At 37.7% G+C, this 20,434-nt stretch overlaps 1 protein-coding gene across 2 annotated transcripts in view; it reads right to left on the minus strand.

Annotated features, from left to right (window-relative positions):
* Positions 1-10,359: 10,359 nt before the first annotated feature.
* Positions 10,360-20,434, minus strand: part of GLRA3 (glycine receptor alpha 3) — a gene marked incomplete at its 3' end in the record, with an annotated part of 156,881 nt that continues 146,806 nt past the window's right edge. For both annotated transcript variants that reach the window (XM_079926057.1, XM_079926056.1), the window contains one exon: positions 10,360-10,638. In XM_079926057.1, coding sequence (XP_079782183.1) covers positions 10,360-10,638 — 279 coding nt within the window. The remainder of the gene's footprint in view (positions 10,639-20,434) is intronic.

Consider the following 20,434-nt stretch of genomic DNA (forward strand, 5'->3'; position numbering starts at 1 on the left):
CTTCCTCTTTTTCATGTAACATGGATAAAAACTGAATCAATAACCTGAATTGCAAAAATATTTTAACTTGCTATATGCAACACATCAATTTAAATTCCGTAATTTTAGAAAAGGTTGAGTCTTGTATAGAGATTAATGATTGCTCAGAAATGGTACTCACATAAAGTGTGCATAAAATAAGCCTCTTGTCCACGACACATGGTTCCTGCAGATGTTCTTTTCTCCTTTGCTTTGCTTCTGAAGGTGTAGGAAGCTTTCCTATTTGCCGCCCCTTGCAGGAGGGACTCAGAAAGATTTGTTGGTGGTAATGATGGGAACAAAGGAAGAGCCCAGAGATAATATCTCCAGGTAGACTTCTGGTGCCCATTCTGGTGTTTATTAAATACACTGTAATAGATTAAAACTATATTTCTTTCAAGGGGTTTAATAATCCATTATCAACCTTCTATCAGCAACTTTCTGGTAACTAAAAAAAAATAAATCTATGCTTTTGGTTTCTACTCTGTTTCAAATAATTTGGAAATTTGAAAAAAATCCACTTTGTTTCCTATTTATATTTCATTCCATGTTTTTTTGGTTAGTCACTTAGCAAATACAAGGCTACACTTTGAATGATCTTGCATAGAACAAGTATTTCAAGCTAGGTCAATCTGTATGAAATTACTTTTTGGAAGAAATGTAACTGTTTCAAAAAAGACCCTGTTAAGTCTAGAAATACAATTATTTCTGTAACTAGTTATTTGGAAGTCTTTTTATTTATGTATGTATTTATGTATGTACGTATGTATGTATTCCAAAGAAAATTGAATCTAACATCGTCTCAAAAGATTGAAAGAATGATTTTTTATGGATGACTTAAACACAGAGACCCATTTGGAAGAACAGGAGCCATTAGGTTACACAAGCAGAGGTTGTCATTTGATTTCTAACTAGGATTCATTGTTTGGAGAACAAGTCTTCAGACCCTCTTGCCTCATGTCACAGCAAGGATGATGAGTGAGCCCAGCCTCCAGTTTCCAGTGTCCTGAGTGGGCTTTTTGGAGCAACACACTGTTGGGTAAAGACCGCCTACTGAGATAACTTGATAAGACAACACATGGGGTCAAATATTATATAGGGAAAGAGAAAAGCAAAATAGCTACATATTTATAGTATACCATAGTTCAGTAACTATGGTCAAATTGCAATTTAAGTTTTCCACGAATGGGTAATTAACAATGTAAATTGTACAAACTTATAAACAAGGAATATATACATAGAATATAAGTTTATCGAGGAAGAAAGCAACAGACAGCAAGAGTAAATTAGGATAAAATACCTAGAGAAAAACAACTAATTTAGTGGTACTGAAATGGTGAATAGAATGAGAATAATGAAAATATTTTAAACCATGAAAATAAACATTGATTTTTTTAAAGTTATAGTTTACCAATAAGTTATGCACATTATGCTTATTCACATACATTTTGGTTAAGTATCTTTCACCTTTTGATACCTCTAGCACTTGCAGATGACCTTGCTTGAGTCTAGGGCAGCATTTCAGTCTAGAGTTTCCACTGACATTATGGGATGAACCATTCAAGTGCAAATTAAGAAGCTGATGAAGGCCAGCTCATCAAGGAAAACACAGTGCCAATTTAGCAAGGAATTTCCAATCAATTTTCCTGAACCTTATGCAGCCAATAAATACATAAATACATATAAATTATAGGTGCTCCAAAAATGAGAAGCAAGTTATCAGAGACCATACTGCAATATTTTCTTAAATTTCCTATACATTAATTTTTCTCTTATTTCTTTATCAACTATTGTACCATCACTGAACTCCAGCCTAATTGTGTAAAGTAAAAAAAAAGCATACCTAAATTCTAAAAAACAAAAAAAAGACCAACATTCTATCTTGAAGTGGTCTCTATGGGCAAGTTAAATAAAAGTGGTTTATTCAATAAATAGATTTTAAGGAAAAGACTTCCAAGCAAACAAAAATTATAAAGAATGTCAAATTATTTTCTACATAGTAACACATCTTCTCTCATTCTATTCTGAGTTGAAAAGTTCCATTCACCAGCTTCCTTACTGTACTTTTCCTATAATGGAAGGTGTATGTTAAGGCTTCTCTGAATGATATATCACTGGGTTTGTAATCTCAGTATAATCCTTTCCATCAGAACAGAAATGTATGACCTTTGTCAGGAAAACAACATGACCCCCTGATAAAATTTGATAAAATGGGACAAAAGAATTATTCATATTCTTGAAAAGTGTTCATTTTTATTGTTTTTGATCAAATAATCTGCAGTTACATGATAAATACCATATACTATATATGAGTTAATGACTCTGACTTGAGAATTTGTCACTTGCAGAATTGAACTAAAGGTAATACAGAGAGAAACAAGTTGATAAAACCATGCATACAATTTTAAATATATTTTCAGCATAGTTTCCTGAAAAATATGACATCATCTGGACAGGAAGACAGAGAGACATCAAACTCAGGAAGACGTGTTTTAAAACTACAGAAAAATAATTAACACCATAGAATAGCAATACTTTTTTTGGTAGTCTTTTAAACATCTTGACTCACTAATAATAAATCCCTGTATATGACATTACCATAGTACATTGAAAATATATGGCACATTTTCTTTTCATTTTGTTTTCCACAGCAGGTTATATAATATTCACAGAAGGGCAGGCTACTTCTCTCTATTTTTCCCCAATATCATCATCTATCATACATTAAAATACAAACTGAAGGAAAAGCCATTGCATAATTCATAGAGATGAAAGTGAAGGCGTGCAAAATTATTCAGGCACGTTCAATACAGTCTCATGCCCGAATCCTTTCCTGGCCTTTGAGCCACAGCTTTTTCCTTTGTTTACATTACAAACCAGATTGGATAATGAGTCTGTAGAGGGGTTGCCAGAAGGCACGTTGGCTAAAACCACCACAGAGAAAAACCATCTATTAAAATAAAACAACTTAAATCACTATATTTTTATTATAGCTTTACTCTAAAAATATTATGTGTGGCTGATAGTTCTTTAACTCATATTACTTTGTAGGTTTTTTTAATAATATATTCCTATCATGAAATAGATTGTTAAATACTTAATTTAAAATTATTGTGTCATTATAGGAAGACATTTAAAATTACTAATGACAGTCTCTAGGTCCATCCACATCTCTACAAATGACCCAATTTCATTCCTTTTTATGGCTGAGTAATACAGAGTGAAGTAAGTCAGAAAGAGAAAAACAAATACTGTATATTAACACATATATGTGGAATCTAGAAAAATGGTACAGATGAACCGATTTGCAAGGCAGAAATAGGGACACAGATGTAGAGAGCAAAAGTATGGACACCATGGCGGGGGGGGAGAATCGGGGGAGGGGGAGTGGTGGTGAGATGACTGGGAGATTGGGATTGACATATATACACTAATATGTATAAAATAGATAGCTAATAAGAACCTGCTATATAAAAAATAATAAAATAAAATTTAAAAAAGAAAAAAATAAACTTACTGCAAATGATTTACATAAACATTATTTTTCATTATTTTATGAACCTGAAAACATCTCATCATTGTTTAACACACCGTGTATTGATGAGTGGCTTAAATGAGAATAAAGCTAATGATCAGGGATTGAAAAAGTGTATTGATGGAGCCTGCACACAGGCAGCAGATATGGAAAAACACACGATGAGCTGCCTTAAGGGAATGGAGGAGACTTAGTTGGAATTTATTGAGTAAAAGTCATTTCTTGATGAAGATAAACTTTTTTTTTTAAATCACTTACAGCTGTGTCACAGCAGAAGAGGCTGGCTTCAGAATAATGACCTACCTGTTGCTCTAAGAGCTTCAGGAGAATATGGATAATTTTGTATCAAGAATGTACCAGGGATGTGAAGATTCTGACACTGGAAGGGAAGCTGAACTGAAACAGCTCAAAGGTTTATTTTTAATTTTAAGGACATAAAAGAGAAATAGTTAAAATGAATTTGAAGAAAGAAAAGATTAAAAAGCTTTCAGTGTTAAATCAAGTATTATTAGAAGAATAGGTTTGTGTATGTTTATGTCAATTGTTCTCACTTGTGGAACTTTATCAATAATCCAGAATGTCATGCTTACTCTGAACATACCTTATTCACTTTTCACTCAGAAAAGTGCCAGGTACCTAGAAGGTGCTTAAGGAATAGTTGTTGAATCACTGATTGAATTATAATCTCTTATGCTGAACACTAGTATGTATACATGTTTAAAAATGTGTTTAAGAGGTCCTCCCTGGTGGCGCAATGGTTGGGAGTCCGCCTGCCGATGCAGGGGACACGGGTTCGTGCCCCGGTCTGGGAGGATCCCACATGCCGCGAGCGGCTGCACCCGTGAGCCATGGACGCTGAGCCTGCGCGTCCGGAACCTGTGCTCGCAACGGGAGAGGCCACAGCAGTGAGAGGCCCGCGTACCGCAAAAAAAAAAAAAAAAAAAAAAGTGTGTAAGGGATTCTGATGTACAGGTAAGAATCAGAATCACTATTTTTTAAAATACTACTCCACCACCTTTAAAATTCTCTTATTTTGTTTATGTGTGAGCCATAAAAAATACTGAGAAAACTGCCGGTTAAGACACTGTGAAATCATCCAATAGTACTAGTTATTACTGATCGTCTTTTGGAAGCACTGTTTGACAAATATTTGGTCATTCTTCAAAGACAGTCCGAGCAGTGTTTTAGAATTCTATCATTAATAGTTGGAGAAAATTTGATCCACATAGCTTTGTTCATGAGCTGTTGCAACAAAGTATTATGGTTTCATAAATAAGGGATGCCCAAATCAAATGACTGCACAGCTCATATTTCCCACCAGGAATCACTGATATTGCAAAACACATCACAGGATTATGGACATTTGCCCAGAAAAGTTGACTTCCTTTGCATTTCCAATTTGAAGAAATTTACCCCATGAACAATATATAATGAGAAGTGTGTGTGCACGTGTGTGTATGGGTGGGTGTGTGTGTATGTGTAAGAGAGGGAAAAGGAAAGAGATTAAGGCAACATAAAAAAGGTGGAAGAAAAAATGAGTAAGAGGATCCTAGCAACTAGCTCAGGACTCTGTCTTTTGGGCTGATTTCTGGTAGAAGCTTCTCCAGAATATTTTCCCTGCCCTAGTTATTTTCAAATCCTAGGGGGCTCTATTTTATGCATGGGCTCTAAGCATCCTGGTTATGGAAGAATATGCATCACTTTACTTTTTAAGTAATTAGAACAACAGAGGTTTCCCTATGGAAGTTCAGTATATTCTTATAGAGGAACAGGGGCTGGGATAAAAGTTTAAATTTAAAGTTAATTAACTTAACACAATTCCTATGGTGTGCTACGTATTTATTCACAAAGAATTTATATAGCAATGAGAATAAAATGGGATTGTTATTTTTTATCACTCTTTGTAGTATATGAACCAGGAAATAAAAACCAATGCATCTGCTGAGGAAGACAGCTCAGGTATTATGGGTGTTTTGTTTGTATTCAATCAAGAGGGAATGTGTGTGTTCATATACACTGTATTTTCTAAAATATTTCATTGAAAACACCCCATTGTCTTACAGCCACAAACTGTAATTCTTCTTATCATTTTTAGCATCCCTTTAACCTCATTTTTTAAGGTCTAAAATATGTCTTGGAAACGAGAGATGGTGAGTGTTTGCTTAGTTAAAGGTTGATATTCAATGCTCAATTCAATTGGGATGGACATGATTGTTTCTGCACTGCTATGAATGGTCCCAAGCAGAGGATACAGTAAGGAATTACGGAGGCATTGTGGAGAACAATACTTGCTCGCCATTATATTCAAAATTTCAGTCGTTTATAGAATTCTAATCTTCATGGTCGTACTTTTCCACTGCCCATTGTTCAGATAGGTTCAGCTAGGGAAAGTGGCCTTGTCAAAAATATTGGAAAAACTGCACCAGAAAGTCCTTTAATGTTGCTTGAACAAGTTAGACATTTCTGCATACAGTTTTAAGAAATATTGAAATTTGTCACTTTAATAAATGGTGCAGTTTTTGCCACTAAATTCTTCTCTGAAATGCATATGATGCCAGCAAGTTTTCATAGTCTGCCAGAGCTGATGGTGCTAAAAGTTCCAACACTGCTATAATAGCGTGTAACTCAGTCCAAAAGCCAAGGCTAGGCAATAAAATTATCGAGTTCAAAAACCGAATACCCAAATGAACAAGCAAACTGTCGTTATCATAAATGTGCTTAAAAGGTAAGTATAATTCAAAAGGCAAGCTTGCAATTATAAAGGTGCAAAAACTATTCTCTGAGTCACTAAGACAATTTCCAACTAATCCCTTCAGTGAACTAAGATAATTATAAGTGCATAGACTATATTTCCATTGATGATATTTGCCTTGGATAGACTGTTAAAATTAAAGTGCCTTGAGGTGGAAACCATACTTATTCTCTTAATGTGTTTCAATCAAGTTCATTACTTTGCAGTCTTCACCTTGTCAGCATGAATGAATACAGACTATATAAAAGTTAGTGCTGTGTCCTAGGAGTGGTCTGCTTTTCTTTACTAGGTCAGCATCAACTAGCTGAGAAATACAGATGGTATACCCCCGTAAATTTTGAGAGCTTTTGCTATTGTCTATATTTCAAGGTCTGTGAAATCTATTTTAGAGTCGGACACATGACCTCAAAGATTGTTAATGATTGATTGGTCTAAGAACTGTGGCTTATATTCCTTCTGAGTTTCATTCTGAGAGGGCTCGAAGTGGCTGTCAGGGGACACCTGTGGATGTCAGTATTGCCAGCTTCCTACTTTTAATATTGAGAGTATTTTCTATGTTTAATATTGGCAAGTCCCATATTTCCTCCGGTCCATTTCATGGAATGTGTACTTTATCGATGAAAGAAAAATTTAGCTGCCAGTATAACATTCAGTCTTCCAAAGTGACTAGCAGGTGAGGTATATCATGTTAAGAATAGAAAAGTATATTTTTTAAATGGGATGAAAGACATTCAGAAAAGGGAATGTATAGTATGGAGGATACACGTATTATTCTCTTAAAATTATAACCACTTAGGTCGCACAGAGTGCTGAAGTAGTTAACATCTTGCTCTCTTCTATAAAACATGTTGGCTTATTTTTTCACATTTTTCCCTAAAATTTCCAGTATCTTCCATAAGATCCTGGGAGTTTATAAACCCAGTGTATGTATCTATATTTTAGGGGTATACAGATTTAAAGCATTTATAAATCAAAATTAAAGTAAAAATTATTAGAATATAGCCATAGAATAGGAGTTGACTGTAGGATAAGATAAGTAGTCATGACAGTCCCTTAAATACAGCAACTGGGAGTTGGATGGGCTCTCCAGGTGAGTCACTGTTATGCAGAAACATCCAGAAAGTATGGAGAAGTTTTAAAGACTCTTGGCTTTCTTGCTTCTACAGTAACTTTCTGGAATCTCTTAAATAGTAAAGAAAGTTCTAGGTCCTCACTGTAATTGAACTCCAGTTCTAATAGTTGGGAAAGAAAGAGAAGGATGGCACATATATACTAAGGTACAAGGTTTCCTAAAAATTCATATGGAACCATAGATGTCAATGGTTGAGATACATAATTATAAAAAAAAGTGAAGTAAACGGCATGTAGAAAAATTACAAACTTTCTAATGTGACTATTTCAAAATGCTTCAGAATATCCAGACTAGAATTCCAGCTTATGTGTGGGTACTCAGGGTACGTGCACACATTTTAATTTTCTCATCGTTAATAGATTTCTGTCTGGTTTAGTTTGAAATATTAGGGTTTGACACAGGGCTTATTTAGGCAAATACCATCTCGGGATGTTAATTATAATGTCGTTTTCCCATTTTAAAGGGTCTATGAGAGTTCATTAGAGGGGACAGATTCCTTTAAACATTTTGAATTCAGCTATATTTGTAATGTCACTGTTGCCATATGAGTGAAATGTCCATGTATTTTCTTAGTATAGTGAGACAACTATATATACCTAAGCAAAGTGTAATCCTTCTGAGATAGGGAGATTTCTACCATACCAACGCCCCTGCTGAAAAAGTTGTTGTGTGGCTAGTATTCTTATATTCCAAGTTTCAGGCTTTAAAAAGAGACATTTTTAATATTCTCAAATATGAAAACAAGTGATGTCCATGAATTTCTTTGGGAGCATAGGTCCATTGTATTTGTGTTTGCTTTTGGCATAATTCACTTAATTTAAGCAATGATGAAGAACTTTAAAACTAAGATGTGTGAAGTACAGAAAAATGTATTCAAGTATTTCAGAGACACATTGAGACAATGTAGTTTATCATTAATTCAAACCAACTAGCTTACCCTCAGAGAACACCAACAGCATATCTTGGTCTAATCTATCTTGAGTACAAGAATATATTTTCATGGTTTTGGTTCATACAATCCTCAGTGAAGAAGGACATGTTTAACTCTGGGGTGAACAGTCCTCAAAATAAGTAAAGTACATAGCAATAACTGCTTTCGGCTGTGGCATTTGCATTTAATGCCAAACATTTTTCTTTCCTAATAGTTTTAAATTACTTATAAAGGAGGGTAATTTGGTCTTTTACTAGCAAAAATTGCTAAACATACATTATTTTTTAAAGTTATTTAAAAAAATAAAATTAGACCAAAGTTCAATAACATTGAGACATTTTAGCTTTAAATGGCAGTTCTTACTTTTAGTTTGCTAGTGGTTAAAGGGCAGTAACTGGTACCATCCATTTCAAGAACTGGCTTTTTTTTCCCTCTTAAATCTGAGTTAATCGTTTTCTTAACGGTTAAACTTTTCTCTGTCAATAAGCTGGTACGAGTTTCCATCTAGTGAATCTGACCAGAAATTAAACATTCCTAAAAAGCATTCTAGAGCTTTTTAAAAATACCACATTAATGACAAAAATAATGCAAAAGTGGCAAAACTGGAAAAGAATCAGAATCTGGTTCAGTTTAACCTAGAACTCTATCATATATTTGCACTTAATTACACTGCACGAAATGAGTTAATGCCCCATTGTAGTTGAAATAATTCCATGGGGATGCTGATAAATTTTAAGTAAAAATTTTATTTAGAATCATTCACATCTAGTGGATGGCTTATATATTGAAATCATTAATTCAGAAATATAAAATAATCAATCCTCACTTTGTAGAAATGACTTATTTATATAATTTAGAATTAAAATCTTCCATCTTTACATTTGGAGCTAGGAGTTGGAACCCATATAACTTTGATGTGAAAACTGTTCTTATGAAAAAATCTTTCTAAATCCATATTTGTTTTCAGTAAATTCATTTTTATCAAAATGTAAATACTATAATCCCATTGAATTTTAAAGTCTCATTCTAGCCTAAAATATAAAAGCCTTACTGAACTTTATTCAATTATATCAAAACAGTAAACATAATTACTTACAGACAATTAAGCAACTATTAAAAATCTAACAAAACAAAGATGCTGGCTTGAATTTTTCAGTGTTTGGCAATAATTAAAATTATTTAAAAAATTAAAAATACACAGCTATAACACTTTTTAAAAACAATAATGTTTTCAGTATACCTACATTCATTCATAGAGATATAAAGTTATGAAAAGTAGATTTTGTATATAATATGATCGCTTAGGCCATTAAAAAAATTTCCAAAGAGGGAAATTTAGTATTTTAAACAACTAAATTTAGTATCTAAACAACAAAGTTTTTAATTTTAATCTTCTAATTTAAATTTTTTATTCCCTAAATTGGTTCTATAGCATGTGTATGTATAATCTTCTATCATTATTGAGCGAGTTTCCCACTGACCTATCTGATTATTTTTCTATTTTGTAACTACAGTATAAGAAAATATTTTAAAGCCTCAAACTACTGATTTTTTATCTTCAACGTTTCCCCTTTTTCCTTTTCCAAAGTTTTCTGTGCAAATTTTACTTTTGTGATATTTAATATTGAATTAAAAATCAAAGAATTCCAAAGTAGTTTTCACATGTACTATATTATGTGATATATTAGATATGAACACGTTGACAGTAATACTTCCACTTGTACGATTTACTGTGAAAAAACAGATAATCTTAAATTAATATGAAATAGAATCCCTATAATATATATATTTTGTATCCATTAAAGTACTCAACTGCCTCATGACTTTGCATAGCAAATCATAATAATACCTTTCCATATGCCACATATGACAAATGGTCATCATTTGTACACCACACACACACACACACACACACACACACACACACAGCCCTATGGCAAAAAACCTTCCTTCTGAGTTGACAGTTTGCACACTTGCACACCCCCAGAGACTTAATCTTGTTGCTGATGAATATCCTCATGCCTAAGAATTTTATAGATAACCCAGTAGAAAATATTAAAAATCAAAAAGGCTAATGGGAAGCAGGCTCGGGAGATGGTGTCAATCTTCTTGGCCCGGTCAATGAAGACCTTCCTCATTTCATCCAGGCTCTTTGGCATTACCTGGACAGGATGGTTTGGGCCCTTTGGAGTCACACCGTCTTTTGTTTGCAGACACGGTCCCATTCCATAGGCTGTGAAACTGAATCGGCTTTCCCTTACCTCATCATCCTGTCATAAGAAAAACATTAGAAAGCACTTTAACCCTGAGAAAACCATAATTCAAAAAGAGTCGTGTACCAAAATGTTCATTGCAGCACTATTTACAATAGCTAGGACATGGAAGCAACCTAAGTGTCCATCGACAGATGAATGGATAAAGAAGATGTGGCACATACATACAATGGAATATTACCCAGCCATAAAAAGAAACGAAATTGAGTTATTTGTAGTGAGGTGGATGGACCTAGAGTCTGTCATACAGAGTGAAGTAAGTCAGAAAAGAGAAAAACAAATACTGTATGCTAACACATATATATGGAATCTAAGAAAAAAAAAAAAGGTCATGAAGAACCTAGGGGCAAGACGGGAATAAAGACAGAGACCTACTAGAGAATGGACTTGAGGATATGGGGAGGGGGAAGGGTAAGCTGCGACAAAGTGAGAGAGTGGCATGGACATATATACACTACCAAACGTAAAATAGATAGCTAGTGGGAAGCAGCCGCATAGCACAGGGAGATCAGCTCAGTGCTTTGTGACCACCTAGAGGGGTGGGATAGGGAGGGTGGGAGGGAGGGAGACGCAAGAAGGAAGAGATATGGGAACATATGTATATGTATAGCTGATTCACTTTGTTATAAAGCAGGAACTAACACATCATTGTAAAGCAATTATCCTCTAATAAAGATGTTAAAAAAGAAAGCACTTTAGTCATGGAATAGGGCGTGTATACCAGGCATTTCAGAACCATAACTTAAGCTTTATCATGATAAATGATAACATTATTATAATGAAAAGGTAAAACATATAAAGGTGAGTTGCTTTTCTTTCCTATTCAAGTTTTATTGATTTATCCCGCTGCATCATACAGACGTGTTCATTCAATGAAACACTCAAGTGTTATGTTTTAATGGAAAAATTAAATATTCTGGTATTGTCTACATATTGCTAGAATATCTAAATAAATTGAGCAAGAAAAAAATCTATTTGGATATTATATATGTTCATGTACTAGATTTTTTTCACATCATGTGTTTAAATGTGTACATATATGATGTCAAAGGGAAAATACCATGATCATAGTTTGAATTTTTCTTTTTCATGGAGGCAAACATTTTAATGCCTGTTTCCTACAATTTCATGTTACTTCATTGGGAAATACAATCTAGATCGACAACACTGCTTGGTTATTGTTATTCTCACTTGATGTTTTATACTAACCCATTTGGCATACTATCAGATGGCCAGATATTCTAGTTCATATACTGTTACTTATAAGGTACATTGGTTTTGTTGAAATTATGAAGGAAATCTGGCAGAAGTTTCATGTTAAAGAAAATTATAACTTATCATGGTCCTAAAAGTATTGTTATTTTTCTCTAAAATGTTGCAAATTGAAGAGAATTCTCCATGTATATATATGAAAAAAACAAAATTTAAAGAAAAAATTACTTAATAAAAACATGATAGGGCTTCCCTGGTGGCGTAGTGGTTGAGAGTTCACCTGCCAATGCAGGGGACGCGGGTTCTAGCCCTGCTCTGGGGAGACCCCACATGCTGTGAAGCAGCTGGGCCCATGCACCACAACTACTGAGCCTGCGTTCTAGGGCCCGCCCGCTGCAACTACTGAAGCCCGCGCACCTAGAGTCTGTGCTCCGCAACAAGAGAAGCCACCGCAGTGAGAAGCCCGTGCACAACAATGAAGGGTGGCCCCCGCTCACCACAACTGGAGAAAAGCCCGCGCACAGCAACGAAGACCCAACGCAGCCAAAAATAAAATAAATAAATTAATTTTAACAAATGATAAGTGAAATGTGTTCATGATAGGAAAATATGGTATTTAATCCTTTATAATGAAATTCATTAATGAATAATTTAATGCATTTGTTTGGAATGTAACTGTAGATAACTGCCAATTAATTGGATTTTTGCTACTAAAATTCAATGTTTAAAAGATGACATCTTAAAAAGTTGTTACAGCTCAATTTCTATGAAAGTACTCTGTGATGGTAACATAAGAGTTAAAAGTAATTAACTGGCTCAAACTCTTGAAAATTTATTTTAGGTCTGTGATAGTACAGGCCTAATGAACAGTATATTACAAAATATGAAAGCGAAAAATAGAAATTTAAATGGATTCTAAAACTGAGAGGATGATCAAAGTTGATGTAATAATGTATGAAACAGTTTTTTGGGGAATTAGGAAATAAGGCAATTATACCTGAAAAACAGAAAGATATAATTACTGGAATATATCTCAACTGTAAGATGTATAAGCAATTGAATTTTGAGGAAACAAGTCTAAAATAAAAGCTGATGATCCAAATTACATGTAACTGTTGCAGTCTTACAAAAATTGGAAATTGGTTTTCTAGTGGTCTTTAATAGGGATGTTCATTTATACTGCCAATGTTTTTAGCCACCATGGAAATGTTAAGGCTAAGTAACTGTTTTCTTTTTATTGTCTTTATCTTTATGGGGAAATAATCGATACATCACCGTATAAGTTTAAGATATACAGCATGATGGTTTGACTTGCACATATTGTGAAATGATTACCGTAATAGGTTTAGTGAACATCCATCGTCTTGTATAGATACAATAAAAAGAAAAGAAAAAAATTCTCCTTGTGATGAGAACTCTTAGGGTCTACTCTCTTCATAACTTTCCACTATATCATACATGATATATCTTACAGCAGTGCTAACTCAAGTCATCATGTTGTACATTATGTCCCTAGAACTTATTTAAAACTGGAAGTTTGTACATTTTAACCACCTTCCTCCACTGTCCATCTGTTCTGGAGAATTGAATATTTTCAGACCTTTAGAGAGCCTCCCACATACACACTTGTCTCAAAACAGAGATTTGAGATTTAAGATTTAACATACATAGTGAACAACTATATTTTCTCAGTTGGATCTTTCCAGCAAACTGTGAGTAAAGGGGTAACACCAGGCCTGGCTGTTGAGAACTGCAGAGAAAGACCTAGTTTTTCCAGCATGATTTCCTTGAAAACAGGAATGTGGAGTCTTCTCCCTTTACTGTGGCACCTGCCCTGGGGGAGCAGTTCAGTGGCCTGAAGCCTGGAGGGGCGGAGGGAAGAAGCTCTTGAGTCGCTGTTGGACCTCCCCATGAAATGAAGATGCTGTGTCTGGCGTGTCACCTGCCTCGCATGCTCCTAGAGGACCAAGTAAACGCAATATTAGGTTAAAGCCTACTGTGTCTGGAGGGTCTGACTGACAGTTTGAACCTAAAACCTCAGTGGTGGTGACGGAAGGAGACCTGGCTTTCAGATCCTTTCAGACTCAATGCAGCCAAAGGTTCTGGGAGGGAGTTCTGATGAGAACGTGACCCTGACCCTCCCTGGCTTTGAGGTTGCAAAAGCTCCACAGAAAATACTGGGGATAAATCATACTGTTGGGATATGGATGACACACACATAGGCCCTGTTGAACTGGCAGATGGATGATGAGTGAGATAAAACCGAAGGGAAACACGGTCATAAAACTGAGGAGAAAGCGGCTTTGTCTCCTAGTAACCGATTAGCTTTGTGCAGCTAAAACCACTTGGGGGAAAGAGAAACCAGAGCATGTACATCAAGCAGCTTTGCAGCCTGTGCTCACGATGAAAGCACAAGTCCAGCGGGGACTTGGAGGGACACCGCACTTCGTCTTGATGTCACTCCTCTGCCACCCCAGGCAAATGACACTGGAAACTAGTGACTACAGTGCAGCCCTGGCCAGTGGAAATATAATGGGAACCACCAACGAAAGCTATGTGTGTCATTTGAAATCTAAACTTTACATTAGCTACATTTAAATTAAAAGAAATAGGCAAGATTAATTTTAATACGTCCTAAATATTATTCAAACGTTGACTCAAGTAGAAATTAAAGGAGAAATGTTGTGTTCTTTATTGCATACTAAGTCCTTGAAATCAGTGTGCACCTTACATTTGTAACACCCCTCAATTCAGACTCCATATTTCTAGGGCTCAACAGCCTCATGGGGCTAGTAGACACCACACGGGACAAAGTAAATAGGAGCTGGGCCGCTTTGCTGAGAAGAACCAGCAGATATCTGGGCGGTTCACACTTGCCAGGATCTTTAGGTTAATTGACATAAGAGCTGATCATTTTTCTGCATGCTGCAGCTGAAAAACAACGTTTGATGTGAATGCGAACTCCTAACTTGCTGCAATGTTGCCGTTTGGGAATTGCTGGCAGGCGTAAATTCAAGGACGCTTTTGGAGTGGGTGAAGCCTTGGGTGATGTGAATCTATGCTGAGAAGGAAAGCCGCCTGTTGTCTTTCTGCTGTGTACTGGAACAGCCCTGAAGAAGACGCAGCTCTCTTAAGGGATGTAGCAAACCTGGGCTGGCCATATAGTAATTTAAAAAAAATAATAATAATGCAAAAAGAAAAAAAAATGAGCCTCCCCAAACCACATGCTCTGAGCTAAACTCTGGTAGACACGGTGATTCGGGGAGTCCCCCAGGCCTGGGTTCCCAGGTGGCTCTCTTTAGGGAGAGGCAGGAGAGTATATACAATTCATGGACACGTTTACTCTTGCAGCTGACATGCTGGGTTTCACTGAAGGAAAAAAAATCTGGGCCATTCAGAAGAAAGAACTTGGCCAGAGAAGACTCTATCAGCTCTCTTTAGGTGGCTTTCAAGACACAGAGTGAAAAGAGCGAAAACTGACAGGATTCCTATGAAAGATTTCCTGACACGTTGTCGCCAGCCGGGGGGGGGAAGAAAATCTGTTCTAGTTCCGGCAGCTGCTTCCCTTAAGGAACCCTGTTAAATCTGGCACTCTCATCTCGGAAGTTAATCCAGTGGTGCCAATGGGAATGCAAACAAAAGGCGCTGACGCGGTGGCTGAATTGACTGCATCTGCGAAGACACAAAGAAGCCTGCCCACGAAGGCCAGGGTCTCCTTGTCCAGTTCTGAGTGGGGTCCCAGGCTGTGTGCCATGGTTAATGGAGAATGGCCAGGGGTGGTGAACACAGCTTTTTGGGATTGTGGAAGCCAGTGCACCATGAGAAGTAAGACTGCTGGGAAATGAGAAGGCGAAGTTAACAGCAATGTTAAAAAGCTGGTGGAGCAGAGAAGGAGGCAGAGTGACGCTGCATTCGTAGGTACCATGGTTGTAGTGAAAACTGCAGATAGGAAAAGAAGGGACTAAGACGTAGCCAGTAGGCAGTATCACCTCTGGCTAAATGTATAACTGGGAAGGATGTGACTGTGGATGAAGGACCTTGCCATTTCTGGCGTGAGCCTAATCTTGGGCTGCTGTTCCTTAGCCCAGTTGTAATTGGATGTACTAAAATGGGAGCCCTTAGAATTGCCTAAACCTTCCGCTGTAGTAACTATTAAACAGCACAAGATTCCAGGGAGGTAAAGAAAACTCAGCTCTGATTAAGGACGTGATGGCAGCAGGGGTGCTAGCCCCTCGTTAATTTTCTCTGGAATAGTCCTGATTGGACTATGATAAAAATAAGCAGGTCTTGCAGGCTGACTGCTGACTACATGGGTTCACTAAGGAAGTCCCTACAACTGCCTCCACGAGGTGGACATGGTAAAACCTCTCTAGGAGTTTCAGGACAGAGGAGGCTGGTATGCTTTGGTCCACTTGGCTACATCTTTCCTCTCAATCCCAATCTAAAAAAACCTCAAACAGGGCTTCCCTGGTGGCGCAGTGGTTAAGGGTCCGCCTGCCGATGCAGGGGACACGGGTTCGTGCCCCAGTTCGGGAAGATCCCACATGCCGCGGAGCGGCTGTGCCCGTGAGCCATGGCCGCTGAGCCTGTGTGTCCGGAGCCTGTGCTCCACAACGGGAGAGGCCACAACAGTGAGAGGCCCGCGTACCGCACACACACACACAAAAACCCCAAAAAACCCCTCAAACACAGTGAGTCTTCATGTGGGGTAGACTGTCACCTTACTCTTTGTCCCTTAAGGAAACCTGACTTCTCCAACATGTGTCACAACCTGGTTGGAAGCAGTTTGGTCCAAATCATTGTCAGACTAAGCTGGTTGATGATGAATGAGAACTTTCCTCTTGGAGGAGAAAGTCAGGCAAGGTTTGGAAAGTATAGTAGCACACGTGACTAGGTAAAGGTTAAGATTCACACTAGAGGCAGCCAAGAGTCAGAGCCCAGTGCCATCAGTGAAATTTCTGGAAATATCCTGGAAAAACCACTCGAGACAATTCACAAACAGTAAAGGACACACTGCTATTCTCCTGGATCCCACGACAAGGAAAACAGCGTGCAGCACTATTTGAAATCTGGCAGATACGTTCTGGGTTTCTGTTGGTCATGGTGTACAGAGTGACAGAAAGACAGGCTGAATTTTTTTTTTTAAGATTTTTTTTTTTTTTGATGTGGACCATTTTTTAAGTTTTTATTGAATTTGTTACAATATTGATTCTGTTTTATGTTTTGGTGTTTTTGGTCGCGAGACATGTGGGATCTTAGCTCCCTGACCAGGGATCGAACCCACACCCCCTGCATTGGAAGGCGCAGTTTTAACCACTGGACCACCCGGGAAGTCCCAAGACAGACTGAATTCGAAAGGGGAACAAGGGCCAACTGTAAGACGTCTGAGGCAGGCAATAACCCAAGCTGCCTCTCTGAGGCCTTAAAAGTCATCAACTGTAGAGGTATCTGCTACTAAAACGTGCAGACTGGAGTTTCTGGGAAAAGCTCAATAATAGCACCCTAAGGTGGCTGCTAGGATTCTACACCAGAAAACGCTCTAATGCCGTGAGCAGATTAACCTATTTGAATGACAGCTACTGGCATTCTCTTGGGCTCTGGTAGAGACAGTCCCTAGACTAAAGGAATCTGAAGAATACCAGACTCTATTTAGGTCTAAGATATCTACCATGTCATGCGTGATGTCAAAATGGCATCTCCATTCAAGTTCCCTGATAAAAATGAAAATGACATATTCAGGAACAAGCTAAGAGGAGTAACTTGGGTGAAGTACATCATATGAAAATGTATCCTTTCGACAATGGACCCATGATGGAAGCTACCCAGAGTGGTATGAACCTCGTGATTCTCTTCCCACTGAGGAAAAACAGGTCCCTTCGTTCACCAATGGAAACTCTCATATGGATGGTCAGGACTCACAGCGTACCTGCAGTGGAATGAGTAGGTAAGTCTACACAATGGGCTGATTTGAGAAGCAGTGAATGTGGCAGTATCACAAGAACCGGTTCTTGATCTCAAAGCTATAGCTTTATATCTGGATATTCAGAGACTCCTGGGTCCTGGCCAGTGGCCTTGCGTTATGGTCAGGCAAATGAGCCCTTAATTGGGCAGTTAAGAACATCCCAAGGGGGCTTCCCTGGTGGTGCAGTGGTTAAGAATCCGCCTGCCAATGCAAGCGACACGGGTTCAAGCCCTGGTCCGGGAAGATCTCACATGCTGTGGCAGCAAATATGCCCATGCACCACAACTTCTGAGCCTGCGCTCTAGAGCCCGCAAACCACAACTACTGAGCCTGCATGCCACAATTACTGAAACCTGTGTGCCTAGAGCCCGTGCTCCATAACAAGAGACGCCACTGCAAGGAGAAGCCCGTGCACCGCAACGAAGAGTAGCCCCCGGTCGCCACAACTAGAGAAAGTCCATGCACAGCAACAAGACCCAACACAGCCCAAAATAAATAAATAAATAAATTTTATATTAAAAAAAAAAACGAAAAAACAATTTCTTCTTGAAAAAAAGGAACATTCCAAGGTGGGAGATGCAATTCCTTATAGAAATCCCAGGGTAGAATTAATTAGGTCATGTAGTCCCCATCTAATTACCAGCTCAGAAGGGGACTACAGCGCCAAGGCACATGTCTTGGATTGGTCTTTGATGTAGTCATGGTGGTGTCCAGGCCATGCAGCAATGGACAGAACATGTCCCTCTGTTGCCCAATGAAGCCACTGATGTGGTCAGAGCTTGTCTGGAATATTAACAAGATAAAGAATTGCTTGAAAATCGCCTTTGGGTTGAATCTCCCGAGGACAAGAGCTAACACACAGCTGGCAGATAGAATGCTTAGGGTCTTTGCCCAAGTCTCTTGGAGGATTCAATGGATTTTAGCAGAAATAGATGGTCCATATTGGGCTTGTTTACACTGTAACAGAAGCCATAGCTGAAAATACTATTAATGGCTTGGAACAGGCACTTTTATATCAGTCTGGGCCCCTGGAATAGATCCCTTTGGAGAAAGGAACACATTTACAAATGGCTAGTGTATAAAATGGCCGAAGAACACAACATAGTAAGGGCATCTCACAGAGCTGAGGTTTAAACAGAAATTGGAAGGAGCAATGAAAACATTACTACTAAAGACAGGATGGCCAGGACATGAAGGGCTGGTTGGTTCACTGGATGAGTGCACAGACCACGTGGGTATGAGCGACAGTAAGGGGGAACACCTTTACAGAGGTTTCTGGTTTCTGGTAGTGGAAGTGTCGGGGGATAGAGAGCAAGGCTGTGACTTAACTCCGTCCCACCTCACAGGTTTTTCTTTTGTATTACCTGATAGCATGGTTTTGGGTCCACGACTGCATTTGCATTGTCTAGCTGAAAGGATCGTTGCTACTTAGGATACTGTATCTGTTTCTTTAGACTAGGAAGCCATTCATGCCCTCTGTAGGTGAGGGAACTAAGAGTCCTGTGTGCTTGAGAAGCTATAAGGCCTCGCACTTAGATGAAGACGCTTTATCTGCTCTCTCTCCTGCTTTTTATCCTACTGTAAAGCTGAGCAAATGACATATGAGATTAAAGTTTATTTCTGTCGTGCAAGTAAGTTGGTCTCCTCAACCTGTAATCAGAGCTATGGAGTTATACTGACAAAGCCACTTTACTCTGGATATGTGTTTAAATAGAAAATGACACTTGGAACAATTTAAACTTCATCATCTTCATACAGCACTCGTCCATCATAAAAGCTGGCAACGTGTAAAATGACCACATTCTATGTACATGCAATAATGACAGTCCAGACGAGGACAATATTTCTCACACTGTGGTCCACTCAGCAGCTGTCTCAGAATCGCTGGGAGGGACTGCTGAGATCCAGTTTTCTGGATCTCAGTTGCGGAGATCTGTACTCATTAACATTTAGGTTGTCCCAGTAATCTGCATTTCCAAGCTCTCTAGGTGATCATAACGCACAATTTGTGGAAACAAAGATTTCCAAGAGGCACAATGCAGCTATCCTAGTTAGCCTGAATTCATGGTGATATAACATTTTTTGAACACCTCTAACACTTTCTAATTTAAATTTTAAGTGGTAGCTTATGAAAATATACTCTGTAGTGACTTCTGTGTTAGTATGGAGGTATTATTTTATTTTTTAATAATTCCTGTTTTTAAGTAAGGCTGTTTCTAGGAGAGGCTATCTGTAAGGCTATTTATATGACCTGTATCTCTACTCATTTTTAAATTTATGACAGACCTAGGAATACTTTAGGAATAGACTTTGGACAATTACATTATATAATGTGACTTGGTGCAGTATTGTTTTTTCAAAAGCATCTGGAATATGATTTCACTAACAAATGTACCGCCAGTGGCTTTCCTGTTAATTTTGGAGGTGAAAAAATAGAAACTTTAATTTTAAGTAAAAATATTTCCCTTATTAAAATGTCTCATTCAAATATTTATTTCCTGGCAAAGGTAATAGAAAGCAAGATGTTCAAGGATTCTTGTTCTAAAAAATGAAAATAAATTGGGCATCTGCATTATTTTTTAAAAATGTCTGTGCTATGGGAAATAGTTTTCAACTATT

The sequence above is a fragment of the Stenella coeruleoalba genome (assembly GCF_951394435.1).
Source record: "Stenella coeruleoalba genome assembly, chromosome: 7".
In the NCBI taxonomy this organism is placed as follows: Eukaryota; Metazoa; Chordata; class Mammalia; order Artiodactyla; family Delphinidae; genus Stenella; species Stenella coeruleoalba.